We start from the raw sequence: 17,462 nt of genomic DNA on the forward strand, positions 1-17,462 counted from the left end.
CGGTGCCCTCTACTGAGAAAGCTTAACACTGCGCTCTCCGTGGACAAGAGATGCTGAAAGGGCTTTGCCGTCACGGCAGAGCGGGCACTGAAGGGTGACTGGGAGCTGAGGGCCAGTGAACCGACGCTGGCTCAGCCAGCGTGGGTCCTGCTCCAGGGCAGCCACGACGTTTAGTACGATGTTTCGGGGATTTCCATCCGGGGCTTTCCCGTGCAATTAGAGCTATGTATTTAAAAAATGTATTTAGGGTAGGTTAATTGTGCTCATGAGGAACCTGCACATAGACCAAGAGGCGGTCATTCAAACAGAACAAGGGGATACTGCGTGGTTTAAAGTCAGGAAAGGTGTGTGTCAGGGTCGTATCCTTTCACCATACCTATTCAATCTGTATGCTGAACAAATAATCCGAGAGGCTGGACCATATGAAGAACGGGGCATCAGGATTGGAGGAAGACTCATTATCAACCTGTGTTATGCAGATGACACAACCTTGTTTGCTGAAGGCCAAGAGGACTTGAAGCACTTACTGATGAAGATCAAAGACCACAGCCCTCAGTATGGACTGCACCTCAACACAAAGAAAACAAAAATCCTCACAACTGGACAATGAGCAACATCGTGATAAACAGAGAAAAGATTGAAGTTGTCAAGGATTTCGTTTTACTTGGATCCACAGTCAACACCCATGGCAGCAGCAGTCAGGAAATCAAAAGACGCACTGCGCTGGGCAACTCTGCTGCAAAGGGCCTCTTCAAAGTGTTGAAAAGTGAAGATGTCACCCTGAAGACTAAGGTGTGCCTGACTCAAGCCATGGTATTTTCAATCACATCATATGCATGTGAAAGCTGGACAATGAGTAAGGAAGACCGAAGAAGAGTTGACGCCTTTGAATTGTGGTGTTGGCGAAGGATATTGAATATACCACGGACTGCCAAAAGAACGAACAAATCTGTCCTCGAAGAAGTACACCCAGAATGCTCCTTAGAAGCAAGGATGGCGAGACTGCGTCTCATGTACTTTGGACGTGTTACCAGGAGAGATCAGTCCCTGGAGAAGGACATCATGCTTGGTAAAGTAAAGAATCGGTGAAAAAGAGGAAGACCCTCAACAAGGTAGATTGACACAGTGGCTGCAACAGTGGGCTCAAATGTAGCAACGATTGTTTGGCTAGCACAGGACCGGGCAGTGTTTCGTTCTCTTGTACGTGGGGTGGGCGTGAGTTGGAACTGACTTGACGGCAGCTAACAACAACAGCAGCAGCAGCAACATACAGGGTCGCTGTGAGTCAGAATCCACTCGACAGCAGTGGGTTTTCCGGTTTTTGTGTACCTGGAGGAACACTGGTGGCATATAAGTTAAGCAGTCAGCTGCTAACTAAAAGGTTGGCAGTTTGAGCCCACTAGCCACTTCCTGGGAGAAAGACCTGGCAACCTTCTGCAAAGATTAAGCCCACTGCTGTCGAGGTAATTCTGACTCATAGTAGCCCTATAGGCCAGAGGAGAACTGCTCCAGAGGGTTTCCAAGGCCTAATCTTTACTGGAGCAGATTGCCTCATCTTACTCTCATGGAACAGCTGATGGGTTCGAACTGCTGACCTTTTGGTTAGCAGCCGCTCTTAACCACTGTGCCACCGGGGCTCCAGAACTACCATGGTAGAAGTACCAGAAAAAAACCGTCGCTTTTGAGTTGATTCCAACTCAGCGACCCTATAGGACAGAGTAGAACTGCCCTGTAGGGTTTCCAAGGAACAGCTGGTAGATTTGAACTGCTGACCTTCTGGTTAGCAGCCAGGCTCTAACCACCGTGCAACCAGGGCTCCCTGTAAACATTACAGCCCAGAAAACCCTATGAGGCAGTTCTGGTCTGACATACAGGGTTGCTTTGAGGGAAAATTGACTTCGATGGCACCTAACAACAACCTGTGTACCTGAAGAAATACTTTTCCTTTGACAGACAGGTGAGGTGTCATGATTCTCTCTCTGCACCTTGCACCTCCACTCACCGTGTCCCATGTGTCTTCTTGTGCTCACGCGGAGCTTTTTGTTGGCAGTGTCCGCATCTGCCTGTCTGATGAGGTGGCCACTAGCCACGTGGGACTGCTGAGCCTTGAGATGTGGCAGGTGTGACTGGGGAATTGGATTTTTTGTTTTGTTGAATTTGAGTTGAAGTGGCCACCTGGAGCTGGCGGCCTGTGTGTTCAGCTCCAGCTGCTGCTTGTTCACTGCTGTGCCGCGGTCCGCCACACGCCGAGGAGTGCTCAGCCTCGTCCCCGCTGTTCGCTGTTGCAGTCCGTGCTGCGGTGAACTGTCCTTGTGCTCTTGAGCCAGTATCTGAGGGGTGCCTGAGGGGGTATCATGGATGGAAATGCTGGGTCTTACAAGTGTTTTCATTAAAAAAAAAAAAAACAAAGCATTTGCTGCTGAGTCAAATGCGACTCACGGTGACCCCCCGTGTGTCAGAGTAGAACTGCGCTCCATAGGGTTTCCAGTGGCCGTGACCTTCAGCGGTGGCTTGCTAGGCCTTTCTTCTGAGGTGCCTCTGGGTATATTCGAACCTCCAACCTTTCGTTAGCAGCCCAGTATGTTAACTGTGTCACTTGCCCTCCATCGTCTTCCACCCTGCCTGTTAATGAATTATTTTTGTTCTAAATTAAGTTTTTATGGTTACTAGCACATAGTTTATGCCTTTTTGTTTTTCATGTAGCATCTTCCACATTGTGACACTTCGCATACAAATAAAACGGCTGTGTAATATTCTATCACGGTTCTGTTATGCTATCGATGGGCACTTAGGTTATTTCTACCCTTTTTGGGGTGTTATAAAGACCGCTGTGATGAACATCTTTGTGTACAAAGCTAATTCAGAGTTAGGGATTATTTCCTTAGGCTAGATAGCTGAGGATAGGAGCTAAGGTAGGAACAAGTGGAATCCCAGAATAAGGGGGTGTGGACATGTTGGGGCTCCCGATGGCTGCGGCCGCCTGCTGGAGCGTGGTTCTGAGCGTGTGCCCGTTCCCTTCCCAGCATCCCCCGAGGCCTGAGTACCGCTCTCCATTTCTGCGGAGCGCCCAGTTCCTCTTCGGCCACTACTACTTCGACTACCTGGGGAACTTCATCGCCCTCGGGAACCTTGTGTCCATCTGTGTGAGTGCAGGCTTGCCCTTGTTGTGACTTGGGGGCCCCTTGCTCCCCACCTCCCTGGCTTGGAGCCGTGTGGCCCCGCCGTGCGGCAGCAGTGTGGCACGCAGGGCTGTGCCGTGTTGGCGAGCTGCCCCCTTCCTCTGGCTTCGCAGGTGTTCCTGGTACTAGACTCAGACTTGATCCCCGATGACCGTGATGACTTCATCCTGGGGGTGAGTCGCACGCTGCTCCCCTTCCAGCCTGCTTTGCAGTGTGGCGAGGGCTTCGAGGGCACAGCCTGCGCAGGGAGCCTGAGGGTGCTGGACCTGGGGAGGCAGGCCGTCTGTGGCAGGTTGTTCTTGGGGTCGGGGTGGGGGGGAGCATGGCCTCTGGAGGCCTGGAGGGGTGAGCCCTGGGGCAGGGTGGGCAGGGCCAGGGGAGGCTGCCAGCCACCTTGAGAGGTGGACATGGTGGAGAGGGGGAGCCAGGTGCCCTTAGCGAGGTGTGCTTGCCATGGCGGGCAGGTGGGCCAGGTGAGCACAAGATGGTTACCCAACAACATCACTGACTGCATGCCAAGCGGAGTGACCAAGTCGAGTGGCTGTGGTGTTTTGGCTGCCTGTGGGTGGGCTCTGGGGGCCAGTCGCCCCAGGGCTAAGACAGCAGCTCTGCCCATGGGTGGGATGGGGGGGCTGGTGGTCCCAGGAGTAAGGCTCTGCCTGTGGGTGGGTTTGGGGGACTGGCAGCCCCAGGACTGAGGTGGTGGCTCTGCTTGTGGTTGGGATCAGGGGGCTGGCAACCCCAGGACTGAGGTGGCAGCTCTGTCTGGGTGGGGTCGGGGGCTGGCAGCCCAGGTCTAAGGCGGCAGCTCTATCTGTCTGGGGTCAGTGGCTGTGGACCCAGGACTGACCCTGCGTACCTGTCTTGCCTTTTCAGATCCTCAACTCCGTCTTCATCCTGTACTACCAGGTGGAGATGCTGCTCAAGATCTTCGCCCTGGGCCTGTGGGGCTACCTGTCCTACCTCAGCAACCTGTTTGATGGCTTCCTCACCTTAGTCCTGCTGGTAAAGCTGGCGGGGGGCTGTGGGATGGGTCATGGGTGGGCCCAGCAGGCGCTCTGCTCCGCACCCAACTCTACTGTGTTCTCTCAGGCTCCCGAGGACCCGAGGGCTGGGGTCTGGCTCCTGCCTGAGCGAGGAGGGGCGGCTTCATGTCTGAGCCACTGGGCTGGTGGGGCTGCAGGGGCTAGGTCTGCTGCATCAGAGCGCTGGGGGCCACCACTTGTGGCCCGTGCCTCTCAGACCCCTGAGGGAGCCCCAAGGGAGCATGCAGCTCTGGCCAGCACCCCAGCACTGGGCGTGGCCACTAACACCCAAGTGTCACCCAGCAGCAAGAGGGCAGAGCAGCCTCAGGCACCCCCCAGGTGTCCATTCTCCCAGGGACCACGGGGCAGGGTCACGGCTGGGGTGGCTTCACAGCTACCGCATCACAAGCGATGTTTACTCATCGTCACCCGTTGAAGCCAGCAGTCCCCGGAGCACGAGCAGATGCTGATTAAATAGCTGCCCCCACACTGAGCCCCTGGGAGCTTCTCCCTTGTCCCACCCCAGGTTCCCGGGGGGACAGTGTCTCCCACTGGAGCAAACCTCAGCGTGTGGTCCCATCGCGTGGGGGCAGGACCAGGCTCCGACTCCCTGAGGACCCTCCGGGCGGAGCAGGAGCACAGAGGCCCTCGCCTCTCTGTAGCTGGCTTGCAGCCGGCCAGGTTAGCGTGCTGCAGCGATGCCTCTCTTCTTCTGTGATTAAAGGTCTTGGAGATCTCGACTGTGGCTGTGTACCGATTCCCACACCCAGGCTGGTATGTGACCCGAGGAGGCCACGGGCGGCGACAGCCACTAGCACCCCACTAGCACCTGGGGAAGGGTCTCTAGGTGCTCCCCTGGCGCTCCTGGGTCTGTGGCTGGGTCGCCCCAATCCTTGGCAGCACCCTCGAGCCATTTAAGACGGGGCTGACCTGGGAGCGCCTGCTCGCCCGGGCTCAGGCCAGGATAGACCCTCCCCAGGGCCCCCGGCCGGGCTTCTCCTTTGAAGTGCCTTACTTGTCACCAGGGCCTGGTACTGGGACGCTGGGTTCTGCCATGCCTGAGGGGCTGCAGAGGGCAGCAGTGTATCCCCCGAGCCCCCGCTTTGTCCTTGGGCCAGATGCTGAGCCCAAAATCGCCGGACGTCTCCTCTGGCTGAAAAGTCTGGGTTGTGTGTGCACCAGCCATGTGACCTGGGGTTGCCCCTCCCTCCTTGAGCATCAGTTTACCTAAGTGAGAAATGGCAGGAGTGGGGCCAGGACTCATTGACCCCTTAGATGCGGCTGAAGCCCCAGTGACTGGACTGGCCGTGCAGGGGAATGCCTGGGCAGGGACCCCATGTGCTTCATGGCCATGAGATGCTACAGCACTTTTGCCAAGGGGGTTCATCCGTACAGGGGAGCTCTGTCAGGGTGTGGGCTGGTGCCCCAGAGCCTGGCTGCAGGCACAGGGAGTGCCCGGACCCTATGGCACCATGGCCAGGGCTGCTTTGGTCTCAGGGTGACATAGCTGGGTGCTGCTCAGGAGGAGGTGCAGGGTAAAGACCGGGTGTATCACCTTCCGTGAAGCCTGGCAGCCGTGGCTTGTGGGTAACAGTGGTGTGGGAACAGCCAGGCCGTGCTGCCATGCCCTGTGGGCTGGCGAGTCCCTTTTAAAGGGCGCTTGAAGCCAGGCATGTGGCACTTCTGCCTGAGTCATTGCTTTGGGGGTTGGGGTGATGCTCTGGGTGAGGATGGGTTTAAATTTTCAGTGGGTTCGACATAGAAAGCAGAGCACAGAAGGTGTCTCCTGCCCCGGAACTCTCTGGTTAGCGGAGGCTCACGTGGTGGGCGTCAAGGCTCTGCCATCTGGGGCTGTGTGGATGGACAGTGTCCCCACGGCCACTGCTCGCAGGGGCAGCGGGGTGAGCAGGCTCGGGACAGGGCCTCCTGCCGCAATGGAACTTTCTGGTTGGTGAGTCCCTGCCATGCCGTTGCTCTCTGCATCTCTCTCTCACGTACCTCCTTTTCCGGGTGGCTCCGACCCCCGCCTGCGTGTCTGTCTCCCCAGGAAGCCGCAGACGGTGGGCCTGCTGTCCTTGTGGGACATGACGCGGCTGGTCAACATGCTCATTGTGTTCCGCTTCTTGCGCATCATCCCCAACATCAAGGTGGGTGGGCGCTGCCGCCTGACTGCTCAGGGAGTGAGTGGGCCAGGGGCAGGGCGCTGGGGCTGTCCTGTCACCCCCTCGGCTCCTCAGGGCCACATCTCTGACCTCACCCCGTACTGGCGATGTTGAGGGGGGTCACAGGAGGCAGGAGGGACATCCAGCCCCTGACCGAGGGCGGGCGTGGGTGTGGACCAGTGGCAGGAGGAGTCTTGCTTCTGGGGCTGCTGGCGTCCTCAGAGCAGCCTGCTCCCAGCACCCCGGGGTTTCTGGAAGGCCTTCTGCATGGGCCCCAGGGCTCGTCATATTGGTGGGCAGAGGGCTAGAGGGCCAGGTGCACCCTGCTGGGACCCCGGTGCAGGTGTGGGGGTTGCGACCACCTCCCAGCCTCCGAGCCTCAGTCAGTTGGGAGTAACGCTGAGTGCGAAGGAGAGAGTGGCGGGTGGTGAGGAGTCTGCTGTGACCGGCTCAGGCCCAGCGCCTCCTGGCACATGGACAGTGGCCTGAGGTCTTGGATGCCAGGTTTTGCCCAAGGGACTTGGAGGTGAGCTCCAGAGGAGCCCACGAGGCTGGGCAGGCAGGCATGGGTGTGTGTGGGTGGGTGTGAGTACATGAGTGTGTGTGGGTGGGTATGTACTGGGGTGTGGGGGTGTGTGGGTGGGAGTGGGTGTGTATATAGGTGTTTGGGGATTGTATGGCATGTGGTATATGTACAGGAGTGTACATACAGGTGTTTCTGGGGCGTGTCCCCCCATGTGTCTGTCAGCCTGTCGTACTGTGGGGGCTTGCGTGTTGCTGTGATGCTGGAGGCTACGCCACTGGTATACAAACCTCAGCAGGGTCACCCACGGCGGACAGGTTTCCGCTGAGCTTCCAGACTAAGACAGACTAGGAAGAAGGACCCAGCAGTCCACTTCTGAAAAGCATTAGCCAGTGAAAACCTTATGAACAGCGGCGGAACACTGTCTGATATAGTGCTGGAAGATGAGCCTCCCAGGTTGGAAGGCACTCAGAAGACAACTGGGGAAGAGCTGCCTCCTCAAAGTGAGTCGACCTTAATGACATGGATGGAGCAAAACTTTCGGGACCTTCATTTGCTGATGTGGCATGACTCACAATGAGAAGAAACAGCTGCAAATGTTCATTAATAATCAGAACATGGAATGTATGAAGTATGAATCCAGGAAAATTGGAAATCATAAAAAATTGGAATGTATAAACATCGATATCCTAGGCATTAGTGAGCTGAAATGGACTGGTTTAGGTCATTTTGAATTGGACAATCATATGGTCTACTGTGCCGGGAATGACAGCTGAAGAGGAATGACGTTGCATTCATCCTCGAAAAGAACGTTTCAAAATCTATCCTGCAGTACAATGCTGTCAGTGATAGGATAATATCCATACGCCTACAAGGAAAACCAGTTAATACGACTGTTATTCAAATTTACACACCAACCACTAAGGCCAAAGATGAAGAAATTGAAGATTTTTACCAGCTTCTGCAGCCTGAAATTAATCAAACATGCGATCAGGATGCATTGATAATTACTGGTGATTGGAATGCGAAGGTTGGAAACAAGAAGGTTTGGTAGTTGAAAGACATGGCCTTGGTGATAGGAACAATCTGGAGATTACATGATAGAATTTTGCAAGACCAATGACTTCTTAATTGCAAATACCTTTTTTCACCAGCATAAATGGTGACTGTACACATGGACCTCACCAGGTGGAATACAGGAATCAGATTGACTACATCTGTGAAAAAAGACGATGGAAAAGCTCAATATCAGTCAGAACAAGGCCAGGGGCCGACTGTGGAACAGACCATCAATTGCTCATATGTAAGTTCAAGTTGAAACTGAAGAAAATTAGAACAAATCCACGAGAGCCAAAGTATGACCTTGAGTATATCCCACCAGAATTTAGAGACCATCTCAAGAATAGATTTGACACAGTAAACATTAATGACTGAAGACCAGATGAGTTGTGGAATGACATCAAAGACATCATACATGAAGAAAGCAACAGGTCATGAAAAGACCAAAATGGATGTCAGAAGAGACTCTGAAACTTGCTCTTGAACGTCAAGCAGCTAAAGCAAAAGGAAGAAATGATGAAGTAAAAGAACTGAATGGAAGATTTCAAAAGGCAGCTTGAGAAAACAAAGTAAAATATTGTAATGACATGTGCAAAGAGCTGGAGACAGAAAACCGAAAGGGAAGCACACACTTAGCATTTCTCAAGCTGAGAGAACTGATGAAAAAATTCAAGCCTCGAGTTGTAATAGTGAAGGATTCTATGGGGAATATACTAAATGACCCAGGAAGCATCAGAAGAAAATGGAAGGAATATACAGAGTCACTATACCAAAAAGGATTAGTTGACAGTCAACCATTTCAAAAGGTAGCATATGCTCAGGAACCGATGGTACTGAAGGGAGAAGTCCAAGCTGCTCTGAAGGCATTGGTGAAAAACAAGGCTCCAGGAATTGTCGGAGTATCAGCTGAGATGTTTCAATGAACAGATGCAGCGCTGGAGGTGCTCACTTGTCTATGCCAAGAAATATGGAGGACAGCTTCCTGGCCAACTGACTGGAAGAGATCCATATTTATGCCTATTCCCAAGAAAGGTGAGCCAACCGAATTTGGAAATTACCAAACAAAATTAATATCACACGGAAGCAAAATTCTGCAAAGATCATTCAAAAACAGCTGGAGCAGTATATCGACAGGGAACTGCCAGAAATTCAGGCCGGTTTCAGAAGAGGACGTGGAACCAGGGATATCATTGCTGATGTCAGGTGGATCCTGGCTGAAAGCAGAGAATACCAGAAGGATGTTTACCTGTGTTTTATTGACTATGCAAAGGCATTCGAGTGTGTGGATCATAACAAATTATGGATGACACTGCGAAGAATGGAAATTGCAGAACTTTTAATTGTGCTCACGAGGAACCTCTACGTAGATCAAGAGGCAGTTGTTCGAAGAGAACAAAATGATACTGCATGGTTTAAAGTCAGGAAAGGTGTGCATCAGGGTTGTATCCTTTCACTGTATCCATTCAGTCCATATGCTGAGCAAGTAATCCGAGAAGCTGGACCTGTTGAAGAAAAATGGGGCATCAGGATTGGGGGAAGACTCATTAACAGCCTGCGTTATGCAGATGACACAACCTTGCTGGCTGCAAGTGGAGGACTTGAAGCACTTACTGATGAAGGTCAAAGACCACAGCCTTCAGGATGTATTACACTTCAACACAGAGAAAACAAAAATCCTCACAACTGGACCAATAAGCCACATCGTGATAAATGGAGAAAAGATCGAAGTTGTCAAGGATTTCATTTTACTTGGATCCACAATCAATACTCATGGAAGCAGCAGTCAAGAAATCAAAAAAGACGCATTGCATTGGGCAAATCTGCTGCAAAGGACCTCTTTAAAGTGTTGAAAAGATGTCACCTTGAAGACTAAGGTGCGCCTGACCCAAGCCATGGTGTTTTCAGTCGCCTCATATACATTCGAAAGCTGGACAGTGAATAAGGAAGACCGAAGAATTGACGCCTTTGAATTGTGGTGTTGGCGAACAATATTGCCTATACTGCCAAAAGAATGAACAAATCTGTCTTGGAATATGTACAGCCAGAATGCTCCTTAGAAGCTAGGATGGTGAGATTGCATCCTACATCCTTTGGACATGTTATTAAGAGGGATCAGTCCCTGGAGAAGGACGTTATGCTTGCTAAAGTAGAGGGCCAGCGAAAAAGAGGGAGACCCTCACAATGAGATGGACTGACACCGTGGCTACAACAGTGGGCTCAAGCGTAACGATTGTGGGCGTGGCGCACGACCGGACAGTGCTGGCGTTTTGTGGTACACAGGGTCACTATGAATTGGAATCGACTCAGTGGCACCTAACAATAACAACATGGGGTGTGTCTAGTTGGATGGAAGTGTGCACAGGTATGTGGGTGTGTATACAGGTGTGTGCATTCAGGTGAGTGTGAGTCTGGATGTGTGTATTGGTGTGTATGGCGTGTGAGTGTGTATGGGTGTGCATATAGGTGTTAGTGGGTGTATATGGATAGGGGAGGATATATATATAGGAGTGTGCAGGTATGTATACAGGCATGTTTGAATATACATATGGTGCACACAGGTGGATGGGTAGGAGTGTGTATACAGGGATGCATAGTGTATACAGGTGTGGTGTGTACGGGTGTGTGGATGTGTACACAGGCGTGTGTAGGTGTTACAGGTGTGTACAGGTGTGTATGGACGTATATATACAGGTGCTTGGTGTGTATACAGATGTATGTTGTGTATATGGGTATGTGTGTATGTGCATACAGGTTTGTGGTGTATATGGGTGTGTGAATGTGTGTGTAGGTATGTGTGGATGTGTGTACAGGTGTGTGTCCATGTATATGGGTGTGTGTGGTGTATTTGGGTGTGTGATGTATACAGGTGTGTGCAGAGTATACGGGTGCTTGGGGGTATATACAGATTTGTGTGGAGGAGTATATAGGTGTGGTGTGTACGAGTGTGTTTGATGTATATACAGGTGTGTGCATCTGTATATAGGTGTGTGGATGTGTAAACAAGTATGTGTGGCGTATGTGGGTGTGTGGATGAGTGTACAGGTCTGTGGGGTTGATGGCAACTCATGAGGTCCCACAGCCCCCCTGCCCTGGTTCTCCAGGTTGAGGCCCCTGGACGGGGCCAGGAGAAGTAAGGTACTCTCCTGTCCTCAGATGATGGCGGTGGTGGCTAACACACTTCTGGACCTGGTCAGGAACATGCGGGCCTTCGCCGGCATCCTGGTGGTGAGTGCCTCTCTGTGCTGTCAGGGGCTCTGCTCTGGGGCTTTTGGTCTTTATTGTGAACACCATGCAGGGGAGCGTGTAGAGACCACTCAAGGGGAAGGAAGGAGGTTCCTGTGGAGCCACGAGGCCTCGGGTTTGGGCCACATGTGTGCTTGGGTGCTAGAACAGAATCCTGAGTGGGGAGGGCCCAGGTGTGTCTGCTGGGCCCCTCCTGTTGTCAGCAGGAAACTGAGTCCTGGGGGGACCATGCTAGCCCAGGGTGTGTGTCCCCTCCCTCTTCCCAGCCCCTCTCTAACTGGGCCCCCTCAGACGCCCCCTGGTGGACGGCAGGAGCACGGCAGAGCCCTTCCTTGGGGGACCGATGTCCATGGAGGCCTGAGAGAGGACATGGCCCACCCTTGGTCATAGAGCCTTGTAGGGGCTGAGCCAGCCACCTCTGAGGGGCTGTCTTGGCCTGGCAGGACATGTACAGTCATGGTGTCATGGGCTGTCTCCACCTGGGTGGGCACGTGTGTTTTGGGGGTCTGTCTGGGTCTGGCAGGATGGGTACATGCGTGGTGTCATGGGGTGTCACGATCTGGGCAGGCACGCATGTTATCGGGGGCTGTCTGGGTCTGGCAGGACGTGTGCATGGGTGGTGTCACGGGCTGCCTGGGTCCAGGCAGGCACCGGTGTTGTTGGGGCTTGTCTTGGGTAGGCACACATGTCGGAGGCTGTCTCAGCCTGTCCCTGAGCAGTGACTGCTGGCAAGCAGGACTCAGGTGGACCTACCTCAGTGCCTTGTTGCTGGGTAGGCAGGGGTGTCCACGTGGGGCCCGGGTCTTGGCGGCCGGGGCCTGCTCAGTGTTGACAGCCCGCCGCCTGCCCAGGTGGTGTACTACATCTTCGCCATCATTGGGATCAACCTATTTCGGGGTGTCGTCGTGGTGCCCTCGGGAAACAGCAGGTGAGGTGGGGTCTCAGGTGCAGAGTGGGTGTCTTGGTCTGGTGGAGGGGTGGGCCTCAGTGGGGCGGTGTCTCCCCTATGGCCCCCTCCTCGAGCTCCGCACCGCCAGTGACTGGGCACATTGTGCCTCCAGCCTGGCTGCCGTCAATGGCTCCGAGCCCTGCGGGAGCTTCGAGCAGCTGGAGTATTGGCCCAACAACTTCGATGACTTCGCAGTAAGCTGCTCCCCACTCCCCTGGCACCTCCTGGGCACCCCACCCTCCCACTCCCCTGGCGCCCCTGGGGTACCCCACCCCTCCCGCTCCCCCGGCACCTCCCTGGACACCCCACCCTCCCGCTCCCCTGGCACCTCCCAGGCACCCGGCACTTCCCTGAGCACGCAGCTCTCCCCACATCTCTGACACCACTCTGGACTACCACCCTCTTTGCTCCTTAGGCACCCCTACCCTCCCTATACCTTCTGTATCTCAGCTGGCACCTCCCCCACCCTCCCACAGCCTGCACCCCTCCCCCACAGACTGCACCCCTGACCCTACTGGCCCCACACCCCTGACCCCACAGGTGGCCCTGCACCTCTGACCTCACAGGCGGCCCTGAACCCCTGACCGTGCCAGCCCCACACCCCTGACCCCACAGGCGGCCCTGTACCCCTGACCTCGCAGGCGGCCCTGCATCCCTGACCCTGCCGGCCCCACACCCCTGACCCCACAGGCGGCCCTGCACCCCAACCCTGCTGGCCCCACACCCCTGACCCGACAGGCGGCCCTGCACCCCTGACCCCGCAGACGGCCCTGAACCCCTGACCCTGCTGCCCCACACCCCTGGCCCCCCAGGCGGCCCTGCACCCCTGATCCTGCCGCTTCACACCCCTGACTCCGCAGGCGGCCCCGCACCCCTGACCCTGCCACCCCTCACCCCTGACCCCTCAGGCGGCCCTTGTCACGCTGTGGAACGTGATGGTGGTGAACAACTGGCAGGTGTTCCTGGATGCGTTCCGGCGCTACTCGGGCCCGTGAGTGACGCCTTCCCCAACGGGTGCCCCTCTGCTGTTGGACTGCAGTGGGAGTCGGGGGTGTTCTGCCTGGAGGGGCTGGCAGGGTGGCATCCTCATCCCTGCCCACACTGGGACCTAGCTGTCCGATGTCAGCTGGCCTGCTCCTCTGGGTTCCCACCTCCTTGCAGCCTGGGTGCTCTACTCACAGGCTGCGGGCCTCCCTGTCCTCCCAGGTGGTCCAAGGTCTATTTTGTATCCTGGTGGCTGGTGTCGTCAGTCGTCTGGGTCAACCTGTTTCTGGCCCTGATTTTGGAGGTATGGAAACCTCTGCATGGCTGGGCCGTCCTCTGTAGTCTCCAACTCGCTGAGGCCACTTGGCCCCGGCCATACTGGGTCTTTGATGGAGTCGTCTGTGCTGGGTGTGCCTGGACCTGATTCCAGTGGCTCCTTCCCTCAGGCTCAGGGCCCCTTGGACGCTCCTGACAGTTGAGCTGTGGGTGTTCTCAGGCCCCCAGGGCTGGGCTGCAGGGGGCTGTCAGGGGGGCAAGGAGCATCTTCGTCTGGCAGGCTCACTGAGCCGGTGTCTGGGATGTGGCCTCTGGACCAACACGGGGCGGAGAGGGCAGGGCCTGTTCCCCACACTCACCGGCCACCCCTACTTCCCGCTGGCCAGAACTTCATCCACAAGTGGGACCGCCGCGACCACCCCCAGCACTCGCTCGGGGACCCGGACATTTCCTACCACTCGACCGTGGAACTCATGTTCAGGTGCGCAGACATGGCGGGCTGGGGGCGGCTGGGGGCTGCGTCCTCCGTGACTGGGACCCTCCTGTCAGCCCTGCCTGCCTGGCGCCCTCCTGTGCTGCTGCTGAGAGGGGTGGAGCTCAGAGCTGGCCGGGGTCTGGGCCCTGTCCCCGACCAGTGATGACCGGGTGGGTGGAGAAGAGGAAGCCAGGCTGAGTGTCTTTAAGGAAACTTCCTCCGGGTTCCGTTTAGTTTCCTGATGGTTCTGCTCGTGGGTGAAACCAGGTGGCTCAGCCAAGAGGGAATCCCCCTTCTCTGTGGTAACTTGGAGGCTCTTCCAGGATGAGTGCAGGGAAGTTGCTGGTGTTCCAGATGGCCCTGCGGTGGCATCCGTGTTGCTTCCTGGGAGGATTTGCTGTGACGGGGTGCCCGTCCTCTCTCCCGCTGACCCACACGGCCGTTTCTCCCGGGCCATTGAGAGCACCGTTGTTAATGGCCGCGTCTGTCCAGCGGATGGACCTGAGTGCCCCGTGGCCCCAAACCTTGTCGTTGCTGCACGTGTCTGACAGCTTCCAGGGAGGGCTTGTGTGTGGAGTGCCTGTCAGCCTCCCGATGCACACAGGACCCCTCTCCTCAGAGGCCTCTCCTGATGGGTCTTCTCCTGGCTCATCCCGCAGGGAGGTCCTGGAGGAGCCCATGGAGGAGGACCTACTAGAGAAGCTGCGGCGTCACCCGCACCTGCAGCTGTGCAGGTGACATCCAGGTGCCTCCTGGCCAGGCAGCAGGATGGAGACGCTGGGCTCAGGAAGATGCCAGCATGGGAAGAGGCAAAGGGCTGGGGCCAAGCCCGAGGGAGGAGACCTTTCCCTTCGTCAGAACCCCTCGGTCCCCTGGAGCCGGGACAGAGCCTGAGGCCCCCGTTGCTGCTGAGCAAACCACCACCAGCTTCTCTACGTCCGCAGGGCGGCTGCCGTGGGGCGTGTCCGTGCCACACACGTGGGCCTGCATAAGCTTCTTCCATGATACTTCTTCTGTCTTAAACAAGGAGCCAGGCTCACACCACAGCGGCTCTAAGACGCTCGAAAAAGCAGGAAGCGGTGCTTCCCCTCGGGCCCGGGGAGTCGCCGTGGTGCCTTCGCTGCTGTCAGCTTTCAGGGCCCGGGGCTTGGCCAGGCCCGCTCAGGTTAACGGCAGATTTCCAGGGCGTTCAGCTTGGGGTCCTGGTGGTTTTATCTGAAGAGAACTGCGACTGTGTTTTATTAACGTGTGGCTCGAGTGAGTGTGATTGGGTGTTTCTCTCCATGGGTAAGAATGCCAGTGAGCTTCACCTGTAAGTCTCGCGGAGAATAGGGCCAGCCCGCCTCTAGTCTGCCTCTCTGGAGCAGGACTGCTGTGTAAGGTGGCGTGCCCTGTGCACTGCAGGAAGGTACCTGGCTGGGAGGGCGTCCTGGCATGGGGCCGCCTTTCCAGGTGAGGGGTGCCTTTTTCTAATTTGCACAAAGGCACCTGTAAGCCAGGGGCGGTGGACCCTGCCCTGTGGATCCTCAGGGCACATGGCAGAGGGGGCTGGGGTGGGAGGAGGGGGCATGAGCAGTGCGTGGCAGGCCGCGTTGTCACTCGATCCACCCTCGATCCCCAGGAGCAGGCTGGTAGTGTTGAGAAGGGTTACAATCCTCATGGGAAAGAACTCTGCAGTTGGCTAGTGATGTCTGCTGTGGGCCCTGAAGGGCGATGAGGGCTCAGATGCTGCTTCTACCAAGAAGTGGGCTTCCCCTCAGGAGCAGAAAGTGGGCTTCCGATGCCCCTCAGCTTGACTGCGAAATGGGATTCGAGGGTAGCTTATGGAAGGTGACTTCTAAGATTCTCAAACCCGAGGGTTCTTGTGGATCCTGGATAGTGCATCCACGCGCAGTGTAGCTGCCGGTCCTGGGGTTTGTGAGAAGTCCCATGCATTTATCTGACACCCCCTAGGTTTGGGGCGTCCCTGGAGGTGTGACTCTCCTGGCCCATTCCCCGCAGCAGGCTGCCTTATGCAGGCTGGTTTTGGGGGCGCCCAGCTTGCCTCACATGCTTCTCTCTCTGGACAGAACAGGGCAAGTGAGGATCTGCCTCCCCTGAGCCATTGGCACCAGGTGTATTCCCACACCTCTCACCTTTTCTGCTAGAGTTTGAGCGCCACCTAGTGGTGGGATCAGGTATTTAGGGCCCTGCCGCCAGGCACCTGTGCACTGTGACCCTAGCTCTGCCTCACTGCTACCATCCTGGGGCCCCAGCTGTGCCCTTGAGTCACAATAGAAGCCCTGGGCCCCGATGCTGGCCCGCTGAGCTGGAGTGAGTCTAGTCCTGACGAGCACTGGTCAGCAGAGGACACCAGGGCCCTGTCCTCTTGAGTGTGACTGAGCTCTGCCGGTGGGCTTGTAGCACCTACGATGGTCACTGTCACATGGTGGTTGGCTCTAGACTACCTCATGGTATTCCCAGAACCCTGCACTGATGGACGTGGCTCTGCCCTTGGGGCTTGGGGGGGGGGTCACTGAAGTGACCGTTCCTGGGGCCACTGTGTGTGTGTGTGCTTGGGAGTGAAGCCGGTGCCTTCTGACGCTGCAGTGAGGTCTCCCTGATGCACTAGGAGCTCCTGCCCAGTCCCCCGCGCTCATGGGCCTTCAGTCAGTTTCACACTGTGGTAGGTGGGGGCAGGGGAGTGGGGTTCCTGTGTACTGCCTCCCCACCCCCCGAATGCTCTGAGGAGCACAAGTGAGGCCGCTGCTTTGAGAAAATCCACCTGAGAAAGGTGTGTGCTCAAATCTCAAATAAAACTCCTGAAGCTCCGGTGGGTCTCCTGTTCACTGTGGCTGTGGCAGCGCTGGTCACCATTCAGCACTCCGGCTGGGCCAGCCCTGGCTGGGCACAGGGAGGGGACTGGGTGGGGGGCATGGCCCTGCCTGACCCTGATCAGGACCCTGGAGCTGGGACCACAGGCCCTGAGGGGTCAAGGATGGGCAGGGAGCTGAGCCTGGGGAATCAGTAGGACACACGGTGGGACAGCCAGTCTGTTGTAGGGGGGCTTGATGCCCCCGAAGAGCAGCAGTGGAGCGGCCCTGGGAGGGTGTGTGGGTGTTTCTGCTCCTGGAGGAATCGTTTCTGGGATCTTCAGTTCTTCCAACACACATTTGTTGAGTATTACTGCACGCCAGGGGTGGGTTTCAGGTGCTAGTGGGCGGGCCAGACCACAACTAAAATGCACGGGGTGTGGAGGGCCTTAGGTGGGTGTGGAGGAGGGTCCCTGTGTGATGCCAATGGTTTGTGTTTGGGTGCTCACCTAAAGGTTGGCAGTTCAAACCCAGCCAGTGGTGCCTTGGAAGAAAGGCCTGGCAGTCTGCTCCCCTAAAGATTGTAGGCAAGAAAACCCTAACACAGGATTGCTGTGAGTCGGAATTGACGGCAGTGGGTTTGGGTTTTTTTGTTGTTGGGTACAGAGGACTGCAACCCTACAGTAGGGAGCTCTGGGAAAGCTTGAGAAGGTGCCGTTTGCTTAAAGGTCCTGATGCAGGAGTGCCCTGGTGCGTTCCTGGGACAGCCGAGGCCGCTGTGGCTGGACAGATTGG

General features: G+C 56.0%; 1 protein-coding gene across 3 annotated transcripts in view; it reads left to right on the forward strand.

Moving 5' to 3' along the window:
• TPCN2 (two pore segment channel 2) overlaps positions 1-16,833 on the forward strand; it is a 32,701-nt gene extending 15,868 nt beyond the window's left edge. For 2 of the 3 annotated variants that reach the window (XM_049892737.1, XM_049892736.1), the window contains 12 exons: positions 3,024-3,143; positions 3,293-3,352; positions 4,056-4,184; positions 4,929-4,978; positions 6,252-6,351; positions 11,102-11,173; positions 12,043-12,119; positions 12,253-12,334; positions 13,049-13,131; positions 13,347-13,428; positions 13,787-13,881; positions 14,535-16,833. In XM_049892737.1, the coding sequence (XP_049748694.1) occupies positions 3,024-3,143; positions 3,293-3,352; positions 4,056-4,184; positions 4,929-4,978; positions 6,252-6,351; positions 11,102-11,173; positions 12,043-12,119; positions 12,253-12,334; positions 13,049-13,131; positions 13,347-13,428; positions 13,787-13,881; positions 14,535-14,613 (1,029 nt within the window). In that variant the 3' untranslated portion in view covers positions 14,614-16,833. The remainder of the gene's footprint in view (positions 1-3,023; positions 3,144-3,292; positions 3,353-4,055; positions 4,185-4,928; positions 4,979-6,251; positions 6,352-11,101; positions 11,174-12,042; positions 12,120-12,252; positions 12,335-13,048; positions 13,132-13,346; positions 13,429-13,786; positions 13,882-14,534) is intronic. The other variant, XM_049892735.1, reaches the window with a different exon arrangement.
• Positions 16,834-17,462: the final 629 nt, after the last annotated feature.

The sequence above is a fragment of the Elephas maximus genome, chromosome 7 (genome assembly GCF_024166365.1).
Source record: "Elephas maximus indicus isolate mEleMax1 chromosome 7, mEleMax1 primary haplotype, whole genome shotgun sequence".
NCBI classification, from domain to species: domain Eukaryota; kingdom Metazoa; phylum Chordata; class Mammalia; order Proboscidea; family Elephantidae; genus Elephas; species Elephas maximus.